The sequence below is a fragment of the Falco peregrinus genome, chromosome 6, assembly GCF_023634155.1.
Source record: "Falco peregrinus isolate bFalPer1 chromosome 6, bFalPer1.pri, whole genome shotgun sequence".
In the NCBI taxonomy this organism is placed as follows: Eukaryota; Metazoa; Chordata; class Aves; order Falconiformes; family Falconidae; genus Falco; species Falco peregrinus.
This window is the reverse complement of record NC_073726.1, coordinates 63199466-63222244: the sequence shown is the minus strand read 5'-3', so window position 1 is coordinate 63222244 and position 22779 is coordinate 63199466. Positions and strand designations below refer to the sequence as shown.

Genomic DNA, 22779 nt, shown 5'->3' with positions numbered 1-22779 from the left:
CTCAGGAGTTAGTGCATGCCAAGGGCAGTTCCCAGTAGGCAGTTTGGATGCACTCACCCCACTTTGGCAGGTAAGGGAAGTGAATGGGACTGAGGCAGCCTGTTCTCTGCCAGATGTACTGTTGGCCAGGGAACATTCCTTAGTACATTTCGTTTACTAGCATGGATGCAGCCAAGGGGTGCATTGTTTCCTCTCTTGAAAAGAAAGGATGCAGCTACTCCTTAGCTTAGAACAAGACCAGCTTTCTTTAGATAGGAAAAGGTAAAGTGTTAGAAAGCTGCTGGAAGAACAGCCCCGAGTCTCTGAACGGGAAGATGCAAGATACACACAGAACAGCAGAGGCACATCCAGGCAATGGAAGAATAAAAGACTGAAATTAGAAGTGTCTATATAATCTCTGGGAGTGGGGGGTAGGGGAACTAAACAAGACAGAGCTGTATCTGGATGTGCTGAAATCATTGCCTGCCATGCTGAGAAGTATTAGTGCTGCATTTGTACAGGTGATAACATGCGGGGTCTTGTCCATGTCAATGCTTATAGGCACTAGGGCAGAATATTATACATGGGAGTGAGCAGCGTTACTTGTTTAGCATCTTCTCTAATGGCTATGGTACATGGAAGTACATGTAGTGCTATATAGGCAGTACACACAGTCTTGAAGCAACATGAATCTAGTGTGAAATGTGCAAATGCTGAACCTGCAAATTGGCAGATGATCTCGTGGAGAGACCTGGAAGTTAGGTACAACTAGATCTGCAAGTAAGTACACAGCTTTCAGGTCTCTCCTCGCCTCCTGTGAGCATTAGTTAATGCCTACAACATATTGAAGATTCAAGGTGCTTTATAAACTTAAAAAAATCATTTTCTTTTACTGACTTATGTCAGTTGTGACTTTGTGCCTACATCTGACCAGTCAGCTGAAATAGCATACTGCGTAAAACTAACCTTTAAATGTGAATACTGTGTCAATGAATACAGCCTTCTGTTGTGGGAGAAGTGTTGTTCTTCTGTGTTAGCAAGCAGAGTCTACAGGAAGATTCTGAACTTTTGTGGGACGTTGGAGCACAGTGCTGTGATCTTGTCAAATTAAATCCTCTGGACTTGAATTCCGAATCTCTTTCTATTCAGGTCAAGTACACATGCTTTTCCCTTATTATTGTCATCTGCATGACAGAAACGCCTAGACACCCGCCCTGAGATCAGCTCCTGCCAATTCTAGATACTGTATGGTGTAGTCTAGATACTGTACTGTATAGTCCAAATGGCTATGACAAAAAAAAGGGTTATATAAATGCCTTCAGGTGGAAGATCAAGAGCTACAATGCAAGCAGATTAAGATGAAATCCTGGCGTCATGTCAATAAGAGTTTTGTCATTCATTTCCATGTGACCTGGATTTGTTCCCTGGCTGACTTGTCCGAAACTATAGGGGAAGTCTGCATCAGAGACAGGAATTGAACTCTGTGTCCCTGTCTGGTGACATACCCCTTTCTGCCAAAGGGTGGGATGATTTAGGTATGCTCCTAGCATGGCACTTTCAACAAAATGCGTGGAAGCTGTGCGCATCGGAGGCTTACAGGCTTGGGCCATTCAGCCCTTGTACATCCTTTCCCTTCACCTCTTTGTAGAACCTCTGAATTCTGACTGTGAGAGACGAGTAAACTCAGCAGGTTCACAAAGAAGGCATGTATGAACCTTTTGCAGCTCGAGTTTAGGGTTGGAAGGAATCCAAAACCTCAAAAGGAAATTCAGCTGAAATGACCAACTTTTGCCTGGTTTGGGGTCAAACCCTAGTGAAAACAACACTTCAGATGGTTTCTATATAAAAAAACATTAAGCCACCCAGGTTTGTAGAAAACCACCTCAAATTTTCTTACTGTACAGCCAGGTTCAGAAAGAAGGTATGGAAAATTGGGTAATACTGCTCAAGTTCCAGGTTGATGGCAAAGGTTCAAAATATTTTAAACTTGCTCTCTGCTAGGTTCATTTCACTTCTAAAGCTTGGCATAAATCCGGCAGCCACCTAAAATGGTGTAGTACCAAGATACTTACCAGACATTTGTAGTGTCTTCTACAAACCATTTGCTAAGCTGACTTTTTTTTTTTTTTTTTTTTGGCACTTACATTTAAAATTCCTTCCTCAGGTACCTGTGTTGATCCTTTCAGAAAACTCATGACTTCCAGTGTTCCTTGGATTTTTATTCTCGAAAATATAATTCCAGACTTGTGCATCCCTGCAAAGGAGAAATTAAATGTTGTCCAAAAGTTCTCCTTCACAGGCCACTAGCCTGTGCCTGTAAAAAGACAAAGCTATAGAAATGCAGTAAATCAGTCACTCTAGTAGAGCTGGAGCTCATGAAATTTTGTTCTTGCAACAGCTGACAGCTTCAGCTTCAGTATTCTATGAGGTCCTTATTTTCTTGGTGAAATGTGAGACAATAAGCCTTTCTGTGGACTAAAAATGTGCTTACTGAAACTTGATAGTGTTAGATAAAGATCTGCAAACAATTATATATCAGCCATTTAAGCACAGCAAGACCCCTGGAAAAGAACAAATTTACCTCTTGACAGAAAAGGGTCCTGGTTCAAATCTCACTGAAGGTGCGTGCACTGCTTCATAGAATGTGAGTACTCTGCTTAGGTCCAAACTAGATAGTCACTAGCTTGTAATTAAGACAAGTTAAAATAATTACTATGGTTTTTATAAAGTCTTTCTTCTTGGGAAACTATACTAATGGTGACACTTCAATGAAGTATTCAAATTTTGGAATTTGAATTCACTAAATATGATTGCAAGCTCCTTTCTGAATGTAATTTTGTATGCCAGGCATGCTTGAAGAATTCTGCGTAGTACTAGTAGTCCTAGTACCTCTGGTTCTTGTGCTGCCTGTTATCCATAATGAGCTAAGAAAAGCTACGTGTCATGGCATTTGAGCAATGTTCTTATCACAAATGTGAATCAGGATAGTATCTTTAGTCCAGGAATAAAACACAAAAGCAGATAACAGGGAGATGAAAAGTAACTTCTGCACAAGGCAATACATTAGTCACTCCATGTGTATTTTCAGTAGTCTTCTGGTTGTCCTTAGTATACTCTGAATCAAGAACAAGGTTTTCCTGGGAAAAGCAATATGGTGTTTTCAGTTTTACTCAGTTTAAAGCCTGCTAAAGTTAACAGTAGCAGTTACATTAGATGAATATCATTCCCTTTTATAATGATGGGAAACATAATTATGGTGGAGGAGAAAGAAATAAGGAGGATATAAATTGTAAGTGAACTAGGTGACATCTAAACTGTAAAAGAAGAGGGCCCATCTTAGATTGTTTTACTTAAGATTTGTATTGTGTTTGCTGTCAGATAATACAGTAGCTCATGGGGGGGAATTACCTGCAATCAGATCCTACAAATATTACAAAAGAGGAATTTTGTCCAACCTATGAAAGTGATAAGTGCTTTGATAAAAGAACTTCTGATTTCATTTCAGTGCTACCATCTGGTGGGCAAAATGCAGACAGCAAAAACCACATTGTTATAACACTGGAACATTCTGATACAGTGAGTTTTTGTTTTATTTTGTGAAGGAAACATAAGATATTAAAACAACTTGAACATCTGGTTTGGGGATAAAGTCATTTTGCAGTGTTGCTGCCAAGCCTCAGGGCCAAGCGCAAAGAGAACAACCTTCCCTTCCAGCCTCTCCATAACGCGTAACACCAAACTGTAAAATTTCATGTCCAACACAAATGAAGAACAAAATACACAGGAGCTATAGCTGTACACATCTAGAGAAATTCACCTGTTAGCTTGAAAGCCAGGGAACTGTATGAGATTAAAGCTGCAGAATTTTAAAAGCCAACAGCAGGGAAGTGGAATCATGTTTATTTTAGTATGGGTAAGTTAAAGTCAAAGTTACATCAGGCATTCTGAGGAAAAGAAGTGGAAAGGACAATCACTAGGAAATCTTTGTAATTAGCTATTGAAAGGCTCTGCTAAGATGCCGTAATGAAGACCAGTGCTGCTTTCTTTGGTACACTTAGAACTTACAATGTGAAGGTGGAAACAAGGGTCAGATTCGATGTTCTACATCTACTGCCTGAACTTTTGCAATCTGGAAGAAGAGGGACTAATTGTTCCAATTTTGTATTACTTTCAAATTAATCTGGCCCCAAACCTCAAACATTTATGCAAACTTCTTGCCTGTTAAAATGTATGTAACTGTCACAACCACATGACTCTAATTTTTAGAAAACCTTGGGAGAGATTTTACTGAAAACACTTATTCAGGATGGAAGTTCTGGCGTCGGTAACCATAGTGTGGCTGAGATTTTACCCCTGGCATTCTTCATCTTTCCTATACTGTCTTTTCTCAGATGTAAATAAGAACTAACCACTGACATTTCAAATGCTTCCAGTCCCTACTCAAATGCTCTCTTTGGCCATCTGCCTGCACCCAGTAATGAACTGTCTTTTAAAATGTGATTGAAGTTGTATTATACCATCTGGGATCACTGTGACCTTTAACCTGGCATAAATCTATGAAAATGAAACCCAGCTTAGCAAAATTTAATCAATAATGGTTTTCTTGGAGCAGGTGTGAATACACCATTACCGGTCTCTGAGACCGATACATTAAATCCTTTGATTTAACTCGGCAGACTTTATATAATAATCATCTGTGTTTCAGTGCTGATATTGGTATTTTTTGAGTCTTGGGTAATGTAAATCTTCTACTGCAGAAGGTCAGCCAGTAGGTGACTTAATGTCTCTAAGAACTTCCACTAATGAGTACAACAGTAATTCATGATAATTTCAACCTTGGTAATAAGGTTCACAGAGATCTGGTCAAGCATTCCAAAACTCCAGCTTCATCAGGAAATCTGTACTGCGGTTGAACGAGAATAAATAACCTTTTTCTGAGATTTGTCTCATATATTGCTCTTCTGAGTTCCTGCTGGCCTGTCGACTAGAACAAATATCCATTCTTCCAGTATAGATTAAAGTGACTTCTATTTTTCCTAGTACAGTCTTGGCCCTTGACTTACAAGTGATAGTGATCAGATGCAAGAAAGACTGAGATGAGTTACCGTGTTCTATGTAAAGAAGAAATGGAAACCATTTTCGGGCTTCTGACACATTATGTTCCTGAGGTTTCTGAGATTTGAGCAAATCTACACATTTTACATTGAAAAGGTGAACAAATATTAGAAATTCTCAGATTTTAATGCCAGAAGAGCAGAAAGAACAACTGCTGTTCATTTGATTTTATTTCCTACTGCAAATATTTCAAATGCATATGGAAGTTTGGGGAGTGTTTTGGTTTGCTTTTTTTTTTTCTTTCTCTTCCCCCCCCCCCCCCCCCCAAGTGTATTATCATTATTTGTGGAAAGATCTCTTTTTGCAGTACCCCAGAAATTCAGCATTTGCTCCTATGAAGACCTTCTATACATAGGAAATTACACATGCTGGGTCAGAGATGCTGCTTCTCTGAGCCAGCATGTGTCAAAAAATACATGGTTCTGCATTTTTTGAGTGGTAATACTGATTTGATTGGAGCAACTTTTGCCACATCTGAGCTTGAAAGAACCTTGGTGTCTATCTGTGAGTTTGATACTGTATGCTTTCCCTGGGCTTAAACGGTTAACTGGGCATCTCTTGTCAGAGACAGGCTACTGGTCTAGGCAGTGCTTATGTGAGCCTGCACAGGTGTTCTTGTGGTTTTTAGCATGCTTATGTGACAGCCAGTTACCTAGGAGGCAAATTTTTTTTTTTCCTTTATGGCAAAATCACTTCAAAACCCCAGAGCCCAAAAGAGGAGCTGTTGCAATCCTGTATGGCATGGTCCTCCCGCTGTGTGGGAAGCGTGGCTGTCTGTGTCCCTGGACTGAGACCTTAGAGGAATCTGGGGGCCAGGAGCAGCTGCCTCATGCCAGAGGCCATATCCTGACTCCATGGTACAGCTCTCAGTTCCAGCTGCATTCAAAGTTTACCATATGCCCTAACTCCCATAGGGATGGAGTATTCTCTGTGTGAGAGACAAATGATTTTGGCTCCCCCTTATACTGAACTATACTGATTTCATATCTTTCCCCTCTCATTTCAAGCCCTTCCTGTATAACATCAGCCATAAATTATTTCCTATACATTCCTTTATTTAACATATTTCTTCTTTTTGATTGCTATGGTAGCTTTTAGAAGGAGATCCAGTTCTAATTTGAAGACTTGATCTGATCAGTTTTTCTTCCCCTCCTCAGCATTCAGTGACCCTACTACATACATGTGTATGTATTTATTTATTCCTTGGCTTTGAGATACGATAGTGCATGGCCAGGAAAAAGATGTAAATAACATGCCCAAAAGAAAAGCAAAGATTCCTTACTTGGGGTTTAGTGCCTTTTGAAGAAAAATTGGTTTTGACATTTTTCACAATTTCTGGCTTGCTCCTCGTGGTAGTTTACAATAACCATTGTGAGCTGAGTATTCCTTATAGACCAGGACTAGAAACAACATCTCTTTGTCACGATGAGATTCTGGTAGTACCATAGGAACAACATTCCTTTGACGTGATCCACGAGATCTGCTAGATTTTCTCTTCCATCATACCATTTTTTCTGATGACCCACACAGATGGGTACACGAAAGTTGTCTTGAGCTCTGGTCTTCTCTAGGCAGCACGATTGTCACCATTGCAATGACCTGCTACTTTATGAAGCTATTCTCACCTTCATAATTTTCTTCATTGCAGACCACAGTAATATCAGTCTTTCTGCCAGTATCCGTGTCATTAAGTATACTCACAGGTATTCCAAAAATAAGCAAAGGCACTTGCCTCCTCCACAGGGAGCTCAAGCTGATTTTTAAACTGAGAGTAGCAAAGATGGAGTCCTGCAAAGACCGTGTATTTTTTGATACATCTAGCAATACTAGATTTGAAAGGCAATTTCCCGTATTTAATATTTTAGCATGCTGAGTGGTGAAGTAATGGCTATTTTCAATAACAGCACTTTTTTTTTCCAGTGGAAGCTCATTCTCTTTTCATACAGCAGCTGCTTCCTACAGGATGACTTTAAGGGTGCACACATTACAAAGAGGTAGTGAAAGTGACAATGGCTGGATGTGCGTCAAGTATGTTGGAAGAGAACCCTATTGGCCCTCAAAGTGCCTGGGATGGGTGGCATGGGATCAGAAGGTGCACAATGGCACTCCTGTTGGAACTAAAGCTGCTAGAGTCCATCTGCTCTGGGCTTTTGTTATTAATTTGTGCATTAGTAATAATTTCGTATATATTCTGCCAATTCCTTAGGCTTGTCTGGTCGTAGGGTTCCTTCCGCCAGATTTTTCGGCCTGTCTTCTGGAGCCTTTCTCTGGGGGATCACTCCCACCTCCTTTATGTCAGAACGGATAACAAGTCACTTATCTCAGTGAGCCAGCAAAGTTTATACATTTCCCAGCAGGCTTCACTTTGGATAACAAGGCAGGTTGTCTCTGGCAAGGACTAGTGGCTTGTGATACAGTCCTTTTAAAAGCTTTTGGTAAAATGGGGTTTACAGTGATACCAGCTATTGAGAATTTGATTTCTCTGGTGCTGTTAATAGGTTTTTTTTCTCCTTCAGCTTTTTGTCTCTTAGGAATAGTATCCAGTCATTTTATGAACTTATGAATGCTTTCATTATCCTTTTGTAGCCAGCAATGATGTCTGGCACTAGAACATTTGATTACAGACAGCAGAAAAGAAAGTGAAAATGTAACCTCCCTATAGAAATTAGAGAGATTTCAGGGGAGAAGATGTATTGAATATACAGATTAGAGGAGAACCTTCCTGTGCAACTGGCTGGCTTCCCAGTCTATTGCTATTGGTGCAGTATATAATAAATGGCGCTATATCACCATTTACCTTCTTTCTGCTGATTTTTTTAACAGTACCAGAGCATAATGAGTTAAATTCTTGGATATCTGCACTAGCATTTTCAGAACCCAGTAGACTCTAGTGAAATTCCTTCTTTTTTTTTCTTTTCTATAGCATCAAGCTACAGACAAGCATTTCACCAGACCTATGGAACATATTCTAATAACTTTCTTGAGCTTGCCATTACACTTCAACTCTACAGATGAGGGGGAAAAGGGCATTTTTTAAAAGACTGTGTCCACTAATCCCAGTCTTGGGGCAGAATTGGTTATGACTGTTGACATTTTCAAATGTGGGACTCCCAGATTCTAAGAGTTGCTCCATGCCTTGCTATCTGTAATAGGACAAGGAAAACACAAGAGTTTCATGTTCATTTTGTTAAAGCATCATTCTCATAAGCCCAAAACTGTCAGTGGTATGTAGGCTGAGTATATTCCTATGGAAGTAGGTGATTATGGTTGCGCGTTGTCAGTAGGAACTAAACCATGGCATTTTACACACTTCTAGCTAGAACCTGTTTTACAGCAAGAGAAAAAGTTCAGGTTTTTGATTCATGGGAAAGGTAATTAATAGTTTGGGGCAAACCTCAAAAGAATGCCCTCAGATTAAACTAATCCTGTTCTTTGGGAGATTTAAAAGCTAATCTCTCCTGATCAAATTTGTGCTTAAGGGGTGGCATGAGAACAAATTTTCCCTGTACCACTTCCTGATAATTATCAAGCTTGGAGAAAATTTCCCATCTTTCCTAATTCATTTAAAAGATGCAGATAATCCCAGTGAAATCAGAGGGTCTCCTGGCCTCCTTAACCATGTATACAGGAGCAGGGCCTTGTGCATTAAAATCCAGTTGAAGCACAGAAGTTCACATTATGTAGAGGACTAAAGAAAAACAAATATCATGTCACACACACAAAAAAAAGTTAATTTCACGGACCTCTCACATAAAGTTTCACTGGCATTTCAGTTAGGTCTTGCCACTCAAGGATCCTGAGAGAGCACATTTGCATGTCATATTTATATGGGTTTCTGTTAAGGCTAATAATTACACACAGGCCTCCTGGCACTGCATTTGCAATCACACATACCCTTCCCTGTGCCTCTCTATGCTGAAATCAGTTAAAGTCTAAGTCTGGGACAAACCACATTGCCTTCTTTTAAATGTCAACACGATAGTTTGATTATTCATTTGTCACTGGTAGTTTATTCAGAACAGTGGAAATCTTTTTTTTTTTTTTTTTTTCCTTTGGAAGTTCCTAATTGATTGGAATAAAAAGAAAGCATTATGTAGTGTTACATATGATCTTGTTTATTTGGCAGAGTTCTTCCTTAGCTGCAGCACCATTCCTTGCTCTACAGGTAGTGTGTGGCCTAAATGAAACCTTCACATCAGAGACCCTACAGAAGATGAACTTCTGATCTGTGCTTCATGCCTCAGGCCAATCTCTTTTAGAAGGTTTAATTAAAAATACATTGAGTGGGTGAAAGGTGCTTCTGACTTCGCTGGACTTGGGATCAGGAAGATAATTATATAATATTTATATAATATAAAATCCTTTTATATACCTATGTTTGTAGATATAGTGTCTTCATTTGTAACGTAGGAATACTCAACAAGTCACAGGCATCTGTAACACAGACAGTAGACAAAACTACAAGCAAGCAACTAAACTAAAAAAAAAAAAAAAAAAAGAACCATAGACAATAAATTTCCATAAAGGCAAGATAAAGTTCAAAGAGAAAGCTAGACTCAGACATTCAGTTATAACAGAGATTTATGACTGTATTGGAGAAATATTTAAATATGACAGTTCCCATGTTTATGAGCAAAATAACAAGTTCCCATGCAGCTAAATAAAATGCATCTTAATACCCTTATGCTAGTCTCTGTTTATATGAGTTTATACTAGTATTCAGACTGATGATAAGGGTTTGCTACTGCAAATAACTGAAGATTGATCCAGATGTCGGTGTTGGTTCTTAAAGGAGTAGAAAGCAGTGTTTGTACTGAAGTATTGAAAGCAGTGAAGCTGCTGTTGATGGTTTCTTATCTTTGGTATTACATTTTATAATGTGTGGTAGGGATGAAAGCAGTGCACAGAATGGGTGAATGATATTTCAGTAGTTGGTATGGAGCGGTTATTAGGAAACAAATTTTATACTGGATGGTGGATAATCTTAAAGCATCCAGCCTATCTTCGATCCTTATGTAGATTCTATATCCTTATTAAAAATCTGATTCTCCCTTTGTCTTTTGTGTTGTTATAGGGAAAAACTTAGTGGCTTTGCTGTTAAGACTTGCTTTTTTATCATATCTGGGGAAAAAAAATTGTTGTTTTATTGCGTGAATGTGATGGAATGTAAGCCCTTTGACTCTACTACGGATTACAGGATAGTGTAGGGCAAAAACTGCTCACTTATAGTGCACAGAAGGACAGCTGCTACTCAGAGTGTAACCTCCTGGGAACCGTGGAAGCTAGGGGCACCATTCAGTTCAATAACCAGTTTGTGCTGCTACATCAGATTTGCATGGGAGAAATAGCAGTAGCAACTAGAGGAGACCATGAAGGACTGAGAGTAGGGAATGCAAGGAGAGAAGCACCAAAGCTCCACTCATTTTTCCAAAAGTTTGAAACCTTCTAATTTCTAGCCTAAATTTAGTCCTAGCCAATTTACAACTACTAATACTGTTATTGTCTTTAGATTTTCAAAGTTCTTCTCTGTATCTACTTTTATACCTTCCCTTATGTCTGCTGAACTTACAGTCACTGGGACATCCAGCAGCCTTTCTTTTCCTAGACTGAACAACCCACTGGTTTAAGTCCCCTTCTGAGGCAGGCTCTGATCAGCTGTGTGGCCATTCTCTGTACCTGCTTCATTTTCAATACATGTTTGTTGCACATGGGTGGTCAGAATTGTATTGTTCTCATAATGGAGGCTTGCCAAAGCTTTTAGCAATGACATTAATACTTCCCTTTCTTTAGCAAGACATGCTAGAGTCATAGCTGTCATCTTCTTTGTGGCTGCATCTTGTTAATGACTAATCATCAGCCCTTTCCCTCTTCTGCCCTGTTAGAGCTGTCCTAATAAAATCTGTAGCAGTGCACTGAAACTAACAAGAGGGATTTTGTTGCAAGGCTATGCTTGGATATTGCCATTAAAATTTCAAATAAGAAGTTCCTTCTGTTTGCATTTTTCAGGCAAAATTCACTGCTCACTCTGACCTCAGTAGCCAAAAGATTATTTTAACAGGTGTGGTATTTATGGGTAAAGAGTCAAACAAATGAGGTTGGTTGTGTGGTTGTTTTTTCCCTGTTTTTTATCCTTTCCTGTGATTATGACAAAAGATCCAGGGAATAAGAAGGGTAGAGTCAGCCTATGCCAGATTGTCCCACTTGATTTGGAGAGCAGAAAGGATTCACCAGCTGAGTAGCAGGACCACGTTATTTAGCTGATCTACATCTTCCTCACAACCATTTGACTCTGTGACTAGCAAACTACAGAATGCTCTGGTGGCAGGTCCTCACCTCGTGCCATGGTACCACTTGGCAACTGTGCGCATGGTCACAGCTGGTGCCTGCTCAGCCCTGCCTGCCTCCCATCACACCCACCTGCAGGAGCTGCCTGGGCCAGGCATCAGTGCTGGTCTTAAGGAATGCACAAAAACTCTCAGGCATGGTGGAATAGAAAAGCAAAACAACAGTAGTGGTCTCCTCTTTCTCTCACTAGCACACACCTTGATGTCCCCTGCTATCCCAAATCACCATCTGCTCCCTAATGGACCCCAATGCCCATCTCTCAAATATGCAGCTCCAGAATGCCTATGCAACTGCAGGGATCATAGATTGGTTTGGATTGGAAGGGACCTTTGAAGGTCATCTAGTCCAATCCCCCTGATGTGGACCATGTGTTGATTCAACTCGGCTCTGGGAAACATGTTTAAATCGGTCTGTGTTGTTCTGTATGTTGCAGACACAACCATTCACCGTAAACCAACGTTTGGGACATTTGAGTAATTGCTGCAAACTTTTACTGATAGCTCCATTGGAACGGTGCCACCAGTATTTGGTTCCTGGTTGATATAATGCCCTGAGACTGTTTCCTTGTATTTGCAGGGAAGAAGTATCCATGTTACTTGCAAGGATTCTGGAGACAGTGATGCTTCACAAGGAAGACAGAGTCAGTGGAAAGAAAGACTGGATCTTTTGCTAGTTTCTAAAGACACCCTCCTCTCTCCCTTAACCTCAGAACAACTGCAGACATTTCTAGAGTGCACCCCAGTCTGCCTGTGTCTATCCTTCTCCAATGAAAGTACAGGAAAGCAAGAGGAAAGATCAGGCCAGAATATCTAACAGCCCACTAATCTGGCCCAGAGGGTAGCAGAGGACAGGCAAGAACAGCACCTACTTGCCCCTGCCTTTGCCTAACTCTTCGCTGGTTAGAGGATTTTAAGAAGCCTGGATAATCCTCTGCCCCTACTTCCAGTGTTAGGAGCTTAACATTCAGAAAATAAGCCATAGCTAATGTCCTCAAAATGGATCAGGTGGAATCTATTAGGATTCACCAGAACTTCATTAGGAATAGAGTTTATCTCTTCAGAGCCTATTGATATATTAACGCTGCTACTACTACTACTATAAGCATCAATAATCGTAAATATCACAGCTTATACAGTATCTGAACGACACCTAAGGATGATATAAAATTTTGTGTATGTTTTGTATAACACTTCATTCAATATTTAATCTACTGCATGTCCACTTTTTCTTGGACATTTGTTGTTGATGGTTATCTTGCCACTGTAGCCCAAGTTGTTCTTCGAGGCATGATTCTCTGCCTTCCTCTCATGATTAATTTGTTTTGCTTTCCAGCTTTTTTCCCTGTGGGTGGAAAATTCAGCCATCAGCAACAACTGACTCTTTTGCTTTTAAGACACAGGGTGCTCTTTTGTGGTAAGACTACTGTGTTTGTGCAAAAGTAGCTTTACTGCTATGCTCACACACTATGATCAGACATGATCCTAAAGCATTTGACCAAGTCCCTAGGTGGTTTCTCTGTCACTGTCAGGTCCTTGTGTCACACTGCTCATAGCTCCTAAGGGGCTGTTTCCCTAGCTGAGAAGCAAAAAGAGTATAAGGTCTTTTCCAAGGCAGGGAGGTGAGCGGAGTGCTACAATATTCTCAAAATGCCATCCTTTATATTATTAGAGAAATCTTCCCAAAGGCTGTGAAGCCAGGTGTGAGGTGTGTTTGTGTCACTGGCCTGCTGCATGGTAGTCTGGCTGGAGCTGGCAGGCTGGCCTGGACCAGAAGTGTATTCCGAGAGGCAGGCAATTCAGAAACTCAGGAGCCACTTCTCTGTGTGCTGGCCACAGTTCCTGCTTCCCCTGCCAATATGCTTATGGTTTGGCATTTGCAGACACACCACAGCTGTCCAGTTGATAAACTGACACACTCTGGGTGGCCCTCATCTCTTGAGATTTTACAACTGCTGTTTGCTCCACCAGACATGAATTGAAGTCTTCCAAACTCTCCCACAGAGACTTTCCTGGTACTCTGGTGTCAAGTTCAGAACAAGAATCCAGAGCAGACCTTTTATTCCTAATAACACTTGTTTTCTTATACTGCTGCTCTCCTTTGTCCAGCTGGTGCCGGCAATGAACCCACACTTCTGTTCACTGGTTTGCCCTGCTCAGCAGTAGTCAGGAGTTATTTTACGGTATCCCTCCAGTCCAGTAGCCCTCTACCCTTGAAGAGGAAAGGCTGTGTGTGCTCTACAGTCAAACTCAGGATTCCAAATCAAATGTACTGCTGCGCATATACATTTATAAGATCCTTGTACCTCTTCCTGGTGTTTCCTGCATGTTTGTTGTGCAGGTTGAAGAAACATCTATCACCCACTTATGTGCAGTAGAACACTGAAAAACACAATATCCCTAGTAGAGATGTTGAGAAATGCAACTGCTGGGTAAATTGTGTAGTAGCTTATAGTGACTGGTATGTGTCTTGGATCTCTTGTGCAATTCTTGATTTACTCACACATACTCCTGGAATATGTAGCTACTCCACCTAGGAGAAAAGGAGAAAAAAGATGTAACACCCATAGAAGGTGCTGTTTTAAGCACAAGGAACTGAAAGTTTCAGCTTTTAGTGGCCACCATCAAAATCTTGTCAGTATCTTTCTTTTCTAGCTTCCACATCACAGCATTCAGGTAGCAATGAAAACAGATTTACAGATAACTCTAATTTCATGCCAAATTGATACCATAGTAGAGCAACTGTTCGATTGTGGACAGAAGGAGAGGTATTCATTTCCATTTGCTTCTGCAGTAGATTCATTGAAATGTGTTCACTCAGCTGTGTGCATATATGCTGATGTAATCAAGCCAGGTGCATGCATAGGATTTTCTAACAGGAGGTGGAGATGAGTCTGGATCATGTAAAGAGGAGATGGAGAGCTGTGCAGGATGTTTAAAGGTCACAAGGATGCTTAACATTTTGTACTAGACACATGAGGAGGGAAAATAGCACAGGAGCACAGAGTTGTTAATACACTGAATAGCAAGAGGGGCACGAGTTAGGCATTTAACAGTCCTGAGTTCCAGATCATGTATGCTGCAAGGGAGAGGGGAGGAGACTGAACCTCTGTGCGTTCAGATTAGAAAAGACTAGGGAACCTGGGCTACTTATAGGAAAGGCAGAGAATGGAGTAAGGACTAGCGGGAACATTTTAGAAAAGACTAGGGAACCTGGGCTACTTATAGGAAAGGCAGAGAATGGAGTAAGGACTAGCGGGAACATTTTAGAAAAGACTAGGGAACCTGGGCTACTTATAGGAAAGGCAGAGAATGGAGTAAGGACTAGCGGGAACATTTTAGAAAAGACTAGGGAACCTGGGCTACTTATAGGAAAGGCAGAGAATGGAGTAAGGACTAGCGGGAACATTTTACTGTCCCACTTGAAATCAACCAGACTTTTTAGTGGGCAAATGTTTGCTTCCAGCAAAACAGACCCAGAAGTAGCTCTCATAAAATGTGTAAGGTTTTTTTCAGTCAACCGAATACTGCATTCTAGTTCAGTCTGTCATTTTTCAAGGGAATGTGGTTTTTCTTTGCCTTCTCATGAGCAGAGAGAGATATGAGACAAAGTTGTACAGGACACACTGATAAACAAGGCTGAGCTTGCAGAGAAAGCTTTCCAGCTTGATTTTTGCCACCAGAGACTCGTATACCATTGAACTTCCTAGATAGCCTCTCAGATTGTATAAGTGAAAAAGACATTACATAAACTGCCAACATTTTTCTCTTTTTCACTTTGAGAACCACCCTTGTGGGATAGTTATAAGGAATTTAGTAGGGTTGGCTCTAATAAGTTCTTGCAGATAGTACTCTAAAAATACAGACAGAAGAGGAAGCAATGCTCTTTTTTTCTGTTGGTTGTTTTTTTTTTAACAGTTACCAAATTTTACAAAAGGGATACAATTCTTTTAAACTTTGTATATGATATTGTGGAAAACCTTTCAATTTTCACTGCATTCTATTACACTTTCAGCATAGAGGAGGTGCTGTCAGGTATTTCCAGTGTAAGTATGTGCTTTCTCACCAAAACCTAGTTGGATTATGTGCTTAATCCTCAACCCGCCTGTGACCTGATAACTATAGGGAGCTTCAGTTTTCCCTTCTTAACAACAGTCCACCACTTTGACAGGGTAAAAGAAATGACATATTGCTGCAGCCCCAGGAAACCTGCTTGTCCAACTGTAGGTTCACTGATAAAGCAGTTGAACAAGGAAGTCATGTGCCTTCATGTTGGCCATCAAGAGTAACCATCAAAAATTATTATCACCTTTGACCACCCAAGCAATAACTCCCTATGTTCACCCTTTCTTCTAGATGACAGCTGCAGTCTCTTAATATTGACTTCTCATTAATGTCTCCAGTTCAGATCCCAATGGAAATAGTCTGAGATAGGGGAAATCCTCTTTTTGTCTAGTTTCAGTAAAAGTTTCATGACACATGAATACTTGCATGAAATCCAAATCCAGTTAAATTAGTTGCCAGGTTATATGGAGGTCTGAGATCAATTTCTCCCAAAGAAGTGGAGTTTGACATACCAAGTAATGGGCATGAAAAGCACCACCCTCATTTGTTTCCATCTAGAAGCTGCCACGCTAGTGCCTGCCACTGACCTTCATGGAGGATGCAGGGCAGTGCACAGCCTCCCACAGAGCTCTGCCACCAGGTCACATAGGAAAGCCCTGGCTCTCACCTGTGCCACGTCAGGTCCCTCTCTTGCTCGCCCATGGGGTTGCTCAAAATCAACTGAATTATGCAATGAAAGCTGATTGAGGTCTCTTTTGGTAAATCCAGCATTACAGGCCTTTGCATAATAATTCCAGGACCAGTCTTTCTCTCCATCTTTCAAAAAATTTGATAGCAAAAGATTATGACATCTCTTTAGAGTGACTTTTCCAGATCAGTGACCATTCCCTATGAAGGTTTCATCTGTCACTGAATGTTTACAATGACTTCAGAAACAATTTCTTCTATCCCTTTATACCTACACCAGTTTGGTATTGCCCCTTCCAAGGTCAAATCTATAGTAGCATTCATTTTCATGAGAATCACTAGTAATCTCTTAAAAAAAAATGACCTCATAAATTACAATCTTTGTCAAAGTCATTTGGAGGAGAACAGTACCATAGCCACACACACACACACACACACTCTGCAGCTGGGGAAAAAAGGCTTTCCTCAGCACTCTTCTTCATGTGTAATTTTTATAGCCAAAAACTAGAGTGGGAAAGGAAAAGATAACATCTGAGTTGGGATGACCAAAGTACATAGAGAGAACAATTTAGTCTCTTAAAACAATGCAAGAAGTTAGATTCCAGTAGTAATTCAAGTGAAGGCAGGGGGCTGGGCCACAAGCCAAACATCTATGCAGTCCCAGTGACCCAAGCTATCACATGAGATACACCTCACTTCTTTATTTGCTTGTTTATTCTGAATGACTACAAGGGCACTTGATGTGATAAAACGTGGACAATGTCCTGAGTTCAGCTGGAGGGAGTTAGGATATTATCTTTCTGGAGCTTCTCTCTGCAGTAATGATGATACCCGTTTTGGGGTTAATTTTCTGTTGAATAAGCATGTCAGGTTTTAAGGCACTGGTCCAGACTGTAAACAAGTCAGTCTCTTTGGAGCCTGCTTTGGCAGCTCTGCTGAGGTTACTATTTGTATTACAATATTTGCTAACCTATTCTTCATAAAGGCAGGTATGTTTCTGTGAAAAGGAGAAGCAATGTTGACATCTGTCTTCTTGCCAGCAGCAGCAATCATGTTACCTTGTTATCTCAGATAGCCCTCCCCCATGCTGTGATGCACTAAATAAGGGACTGCTGAAATTCTGGCCCAGGGCTGATTACATTTCTGCTCCACACACAACTCTGAGTAGCTATACAAAAGGCAGGAGCAGCTCGGTCCCACCATTCCAGTGGCACTGAGACCAAAAGAAACTTTACTGCTGAGAGAAATCAGTGATAGAAAGCTCTGGAATGTAAATTTTAGATGAGGTAAAGGTTTTCACATATGGCTGACAAGTAATTTAAAGCACTAAGGAGAGTTCAAGAGGGAGTTAAGTGGTCCATGTAGATATACAGATACTAGAATAATTTGGATGCATTTAGGATGCAGGATAGACAAAGAATTCATCTCATCCCCAAGCTGTTTGGAGCTGTGACTGTGTTTTGGTTCTCAGCTTGTACAAAGTTTTCTATAGTGAGACTGGCCCCAACTATAATAGATCATTGTAATAGCTCTGTTCATATTACGAGGTTGGGGAGTGGAAACCAAACAATCTAAACAATGTAAGACCACCACAATTACTTCTAATGTTTTTATAGGTTACCCATAAACTTGTGGGCACTTTTCAGACTAGAAAAAGGCATAGACTTGGACTTAGATCTTATAGCCCAAGGCTCTAGTCCAGTGCGTGCTCCTTGCACTTTCAAAACTCCCATTGACTGCAGTAGTAGATCTAGGATAACATTTAGGAAGTTCAGGATTATTATTTGTGCTGCAAGATTAAATGAGGTGTTTGCAAGAAGAAAAAGGACTAGCTTCTGGTGGACAGAAGGTTGCTGTCCCTTTTCTGAAGGCATAGGAGGTTTTAGCTGGTTGGGGTTCTGATCATTAGTGATAACTTTGCTTTCCTGTTTTCCATTTCTTTGCATTTGATATGCAGTTCAAACTCTGACGAGGAGATGTTAGAAATAATTGATGTTGTACACACAAATAAGGAGTTAATTCATGCAATCTATTGCCTCATTCTCAAATGATGGGAGAATTACCCCTATAAGGCAGAGAATGTTTTCTTTGAAATAGGTAAGATTTTTCAAAACATCTAGGGCTGGCCTCATGCTGCTCCCACCAAAGCTGAAGGTTAAAGCTTCCATTCGCTTCAATAAGAGCAAAAGTAGATACACAATGAGCACATTGGGGACCTGTCAGGCAATTAGGACTAAACATGCCTCTGGCCAGATCCTGAAGTGATTTATCAACTCATGAAAATAGATGTGCATTCACTTTACTCAGTGTAGCTGCATCAGTTTATATCTGACCCTGTGTTCTGGGAATTCCAAGTGACAATATTGATATATTGGCAGTATAGCTATGGTGGGGTAAGTGTATAGGCCAGATCAGCTTTGCGGGAAGAGGTGGTACGCTTGTTACTCCAGCTTATATTGTTTGAAAACCAGAAAACCTTCAGGGCATACAAAACCTTTTTTCCATTTCATACCTGAAGGTTGGCCCGTATTTGTGAAGGCATGCTTGTTTTTTTCTGATGGTATTAGGTGGACTGGTGGAAGATACTATATTTTTCTGCAAACGTAGATACAGAGATTTCTTCAAGACATGACTCCGTTGCAGCTCTTTCTCAGGTATCCACCTAGCACAAAGCTGTCTCTTTCTTTTCACTCACTATTCACTTTTGCTAATTTCTGCACTTTTTCTTCTCTTCTTCCTACTTCTGCCCATTCCCACCCTTTATGGTTCCTTTACTGTAATCATCATGCTGAACTCCTATTTAACTTTTTCCCTTATTTGGTGGTATGGATAGGCTTGCTCCACAAAAGACAAAGCAACTCCACAGTATCTTTATTATTGTGTTTTGACATTTTTCGATGCTCATGTAATTATAGGCTGGGTTACTTTGATATGGACCTGATCCAACATCTGAGTATTTGATTGGTTTGCACACTGTCAGTGTTAAAAATTACTCTTCTCTTTTAAAGTGACAAACTTCCCTTATTTTTCCCATCTTGTTTTCATTAGCTTTTCTTGACAGTAGGTCATGTTAGGTGCTTTGCCATGTCTGCTGCTGCTGTCATCTCCTAATGTCAAAGCTGACTTTTACAGACACTGTTGTTCCTATCTTTGAGCTTTCAGAGCAAGGTTTGTATGTGGGGTAGATTTTGTTTTTTCTCTCTCTGTCTTCATTGCTGTCTCTGCTTCTTGTCTTCTTGGTTTGCCTTTGGCTTTTGTCTTTCTGGTTTTTTGGCTCAGCTGTTCAGTAGCAGAGGCAAAGTTATTGTTAGTGCTGACTGAGAGAAAATACAAGATGGAGAGATGCTTCTTTCTTCCACAGTTTAGTATGATGAAAGATCTTCCATAATGAGCCTGACTTTGAATCCCACGCTGACTTTTTCAAGCTGAAATTAATCCACCTGAAATTGTACAGGCAAAATTCTATGTCAGACTATAAGCTTTCAGCAAACGACTGATATTAGCCAAAACATTTGGGAGATAGGAAGATACTTCAGAAAGCGGGGTGATCTCACTTTTTGGATAATTTCCTAATGTTTATTTTAAAGAAATGTCATGACTCAAAACTATCTCAACCAAGAAACTCCATATTTGGGTTACTTTGTTGTCCCTGGCAAGGATAGGTGCTTTGGACTCAGTCTGGAAGGTGTGGGGGGGTTATAATTTAGATATTAGTAACAATGTCTACTTACATTAAAAACACATTGGTTTTCTAAATACCACATTCTGGCTTGTGCATTGCTTATTAACCACATACCAACAGCCTTTGTGCTCTTTAAGCAGTATGCAGTAATATACACTCTTTAGGAAGCACATAGCCAAAGGCTACCAGATGCCTGAACAGTTGCTATTATATCCATCAAGCAGGATGTTAAGAAGCACTCAGTTTGAAGCATCTTCTGATCTCCACAGGAGTTTCTACAGTCTCTGTCAACTTCATGGGCATTCTTGGGATTGTGCTGACTGAGAAGACCCCTCAGTGCCTCTCTGGGCATATCCCAAAAGTGAGGTCTCAATGCACCCTACTTCTAGCCTACTGCTTGATTGTGAGTAGCTCCCTGCGCTAACTATGGCTTTTAGGCAAGCACTTACATGTTTCTCCTAAGCCCCAGAATGCTGAAATGTGGCAGTTCCCTGTCTAGAATTAAGTCCAAGGAAAAAGCAGTAGTTAAAAGGGTAGGTGGGGATGTGGAAGTGCTTGTGGATAAAAGGGTAATCCTGAGGTGATGTCATTACCTGGACTCCTCAGTTACTGGCAAATAAACATACAAGAAGTGCAGAATTAGGGTAAACTGCCCCGAACATCTTGATAGAGAGAATGACTTTGCTATGCCTGAATCTTAGTACATTCAAAGGCAACTCGGTCTGCCATGTAAGCTCTGCACAGCCTCTAAACACTCTGGTCCATAATTCCTGGAGTCCCAAGTCTCAGTTTTGGGGTGTTCTGCTCTTAATCAAAACTGATGTAGGTCAGGCAAGTACTTTATTAACTGGCATTACTGTGGCACATACTAGGACATCTGAAGAGTGAACTTAGATTCCACCGAGACATCAAGGCAGCAGACTTGGCCTCCGGCTGCAGATGAGTGCCAGCAGGGAGAGTCTGGTCATGGGAGCAGGGAATTCAGCAGAGGCTGCAAAACTCTCCCAAGATGGGCAAAGTAGCCCTTACCAAGCTCCTTGCTGGCACAATGAGACAGCTACCAGTGCGCAAGCAAGGCAGCTTAGGTTAGGTAAGTTTACATTACAAAACCATTCTGTCTGCCATGTAGAGAAATGCTAAAACATTTTGAAATTCCTCTAATAGCAGTACCTTTATTCAGAATGAGTCTGGGATATCGTACCACCTAGAAAAACCATAGTCCAGACTTATTCAGAGTTTAAATACAGTAATTAAATCAAACTAGTGAAATCAAATCCAGTTCTAAAAAAAGGAGACCAGCACACTAAGGTACTAAGGTACCACTTTGAATGCTTCTCTTTCGAACATCCCAGTTGTCATGGGGAAAGTAGTGAACCTGGATATGAAATGCTGCTTCTGAAATCCTCCTCGGAGCAGTGAACTGATGAGGAAGGTAAGTCTTCTTATCATGAAATGCATGTATACGCTATTTTGGACCCAAAACTTCTTTTCCACTCTGGAGGAACAAGAAACAAATTTATTAAACAAGAGAAATGGGCAATAGGTACCTCTTCAGTAAAGACCTTGTGTACTTCAGTGATTAGATTTGGGGTAAGTTGTCCAGGCAAAAGGTAAATTGAGCTAATAAATTTAAGTGGACCTTCTAAGAAGCACTAACTACCTTTTACCTTTGGGAGTGTGAATTTTTTGACAGGTTAAGATTTTCTAGAGCACAGAATATATCTTTCCTCTGTGTTTGCTGTCTCTTTCAGGAAACATCAGAAACATTTTAGGGATAAAGGGTCATTTTCTAGAGAACAGTTTGGTAAAACAAGGGGTCTCTAGCCAAATATGACAATAGTCAACATAGTTCCTTGTGTACTTCACAGTTAAGAAATCTTACTGAAAGTTCAAAGGACCGGATCAAATTCCTCTTGGATTTCCTGTGATAATCTCAGTTGGATCATCTGCTCTTACATGTTAGAGCTCAGCAATGTCTGACTCTGTTAAGGAAAAATGACATTTATTAGGCATAACTTTCTTTTACAAACCTTCCTCATCTGGCTGGGACAACGCACGCTATTCAAAGGGCTGTCTTGCAGCTGATGAAAATTTTGTACAGAGAACCAAAAAAATAATATCAGATGGGAAAGAATGAACTGTGTTAACCCTTTATCTTAAAAAAAATGGTGATTTTGGACTTGTCTTCTCTCTCTCCCCATATGTTGGAGTCCATTTAACGTATACTGCAATTTCAGGTTTTGTTAGCAATGGTTAAATTCATTCTGCTTTGCATTGCTGCAGGACGTGGTTTGAAACACTCATACGTTACCCAGATTCCTTACCAGCATGCTCAGGAGCAGTTGCACAGAATGATCATTTTCAGCACCTGTGTGCCAGTCTAAAGGTCCAAAAGGGGGTTCAGGACAAGTAATCTGGTTGACCTTAAGGGTCAGAGTCCTTGGATATAGACTTGTATTTCAAGAGATGCAATTTGTGGGTATTGAAGGATAGAACATAAATCAAATGGAACGATACTTCTTTTGGGCAGACAAGTTATTCCTTGCATTTGCTAGTCATATCTTTATCAGCATCCCTCATTAGCTATTTTTTAAGGGCATATATACTTGGAAAGGATGCTTATATGTTTCTTGTGTTAAAATATAATTAGGCAAGTACTAAATGTTCAGCTAATAGAGATCATCCTAGCTCCACTGATATTAAGTTAATTCAACTCGGCATCTGTTCTGGTCTATATGAAGCCATTGCAAGTTTTACTGTTGAATTTAGAGGACCAGATTTCACTCACTCTTAAATATTTAAAGGACAGTATTTAGGAATTGTGACCTGGGGTGAGTGCTTTGAACACATGTAATAAAGGGAATAAGTTTGTGATGTGTTGTACTATGTGGTGAGAATGCATACATTGTG

General features: G+C 40.4%; 1 protein-coding gene and 1 long non-coding RNA gene across 5 annotated transcripts in view; one reads left to right on the top strand and one right to left on the bottom strand.

Moving 5' to 3' along the window:
• The window catches only part of LOC114011612 (uncharacterized), a 58544-nt gene that overhangs the window by 16133 nt on the left and 19632 nt on the right, over positions 1-22779 (top strand). The gene's annotated exons all lie outside the window — the stretch shown is intronic.
• LOC101912036 (tyrosine 3-monooxygenase-like) overlaps positions 19042-22779 on the bottom strand; it is a 48804-nt gene continuing 45066 nt past the window's right edge. The window contains exons 11-12 of one of the 4 annotated variants that reach the window (XR_003553590.2): positions 21752-21851; positions 19042-21364 (exon numbers count right to left, since the gene is read on the bottom strand). Coding sequence is in view for 2 of the 4 variants with exons in the window: in XM_055808327.1 (XP_055664302.1) it covers positions 21822-21851 (30 nt within the window). In the remaining 2 variants the exon portion in view is untranslated. Of the gene's footprint in view, positions 21852-22779 lie in introns of all 4 variants that reach the window. The other 3 variants (XR_003553587.2, XM_055808327.1, XM_055808326.1) reach the window with 3 other exon arrangements.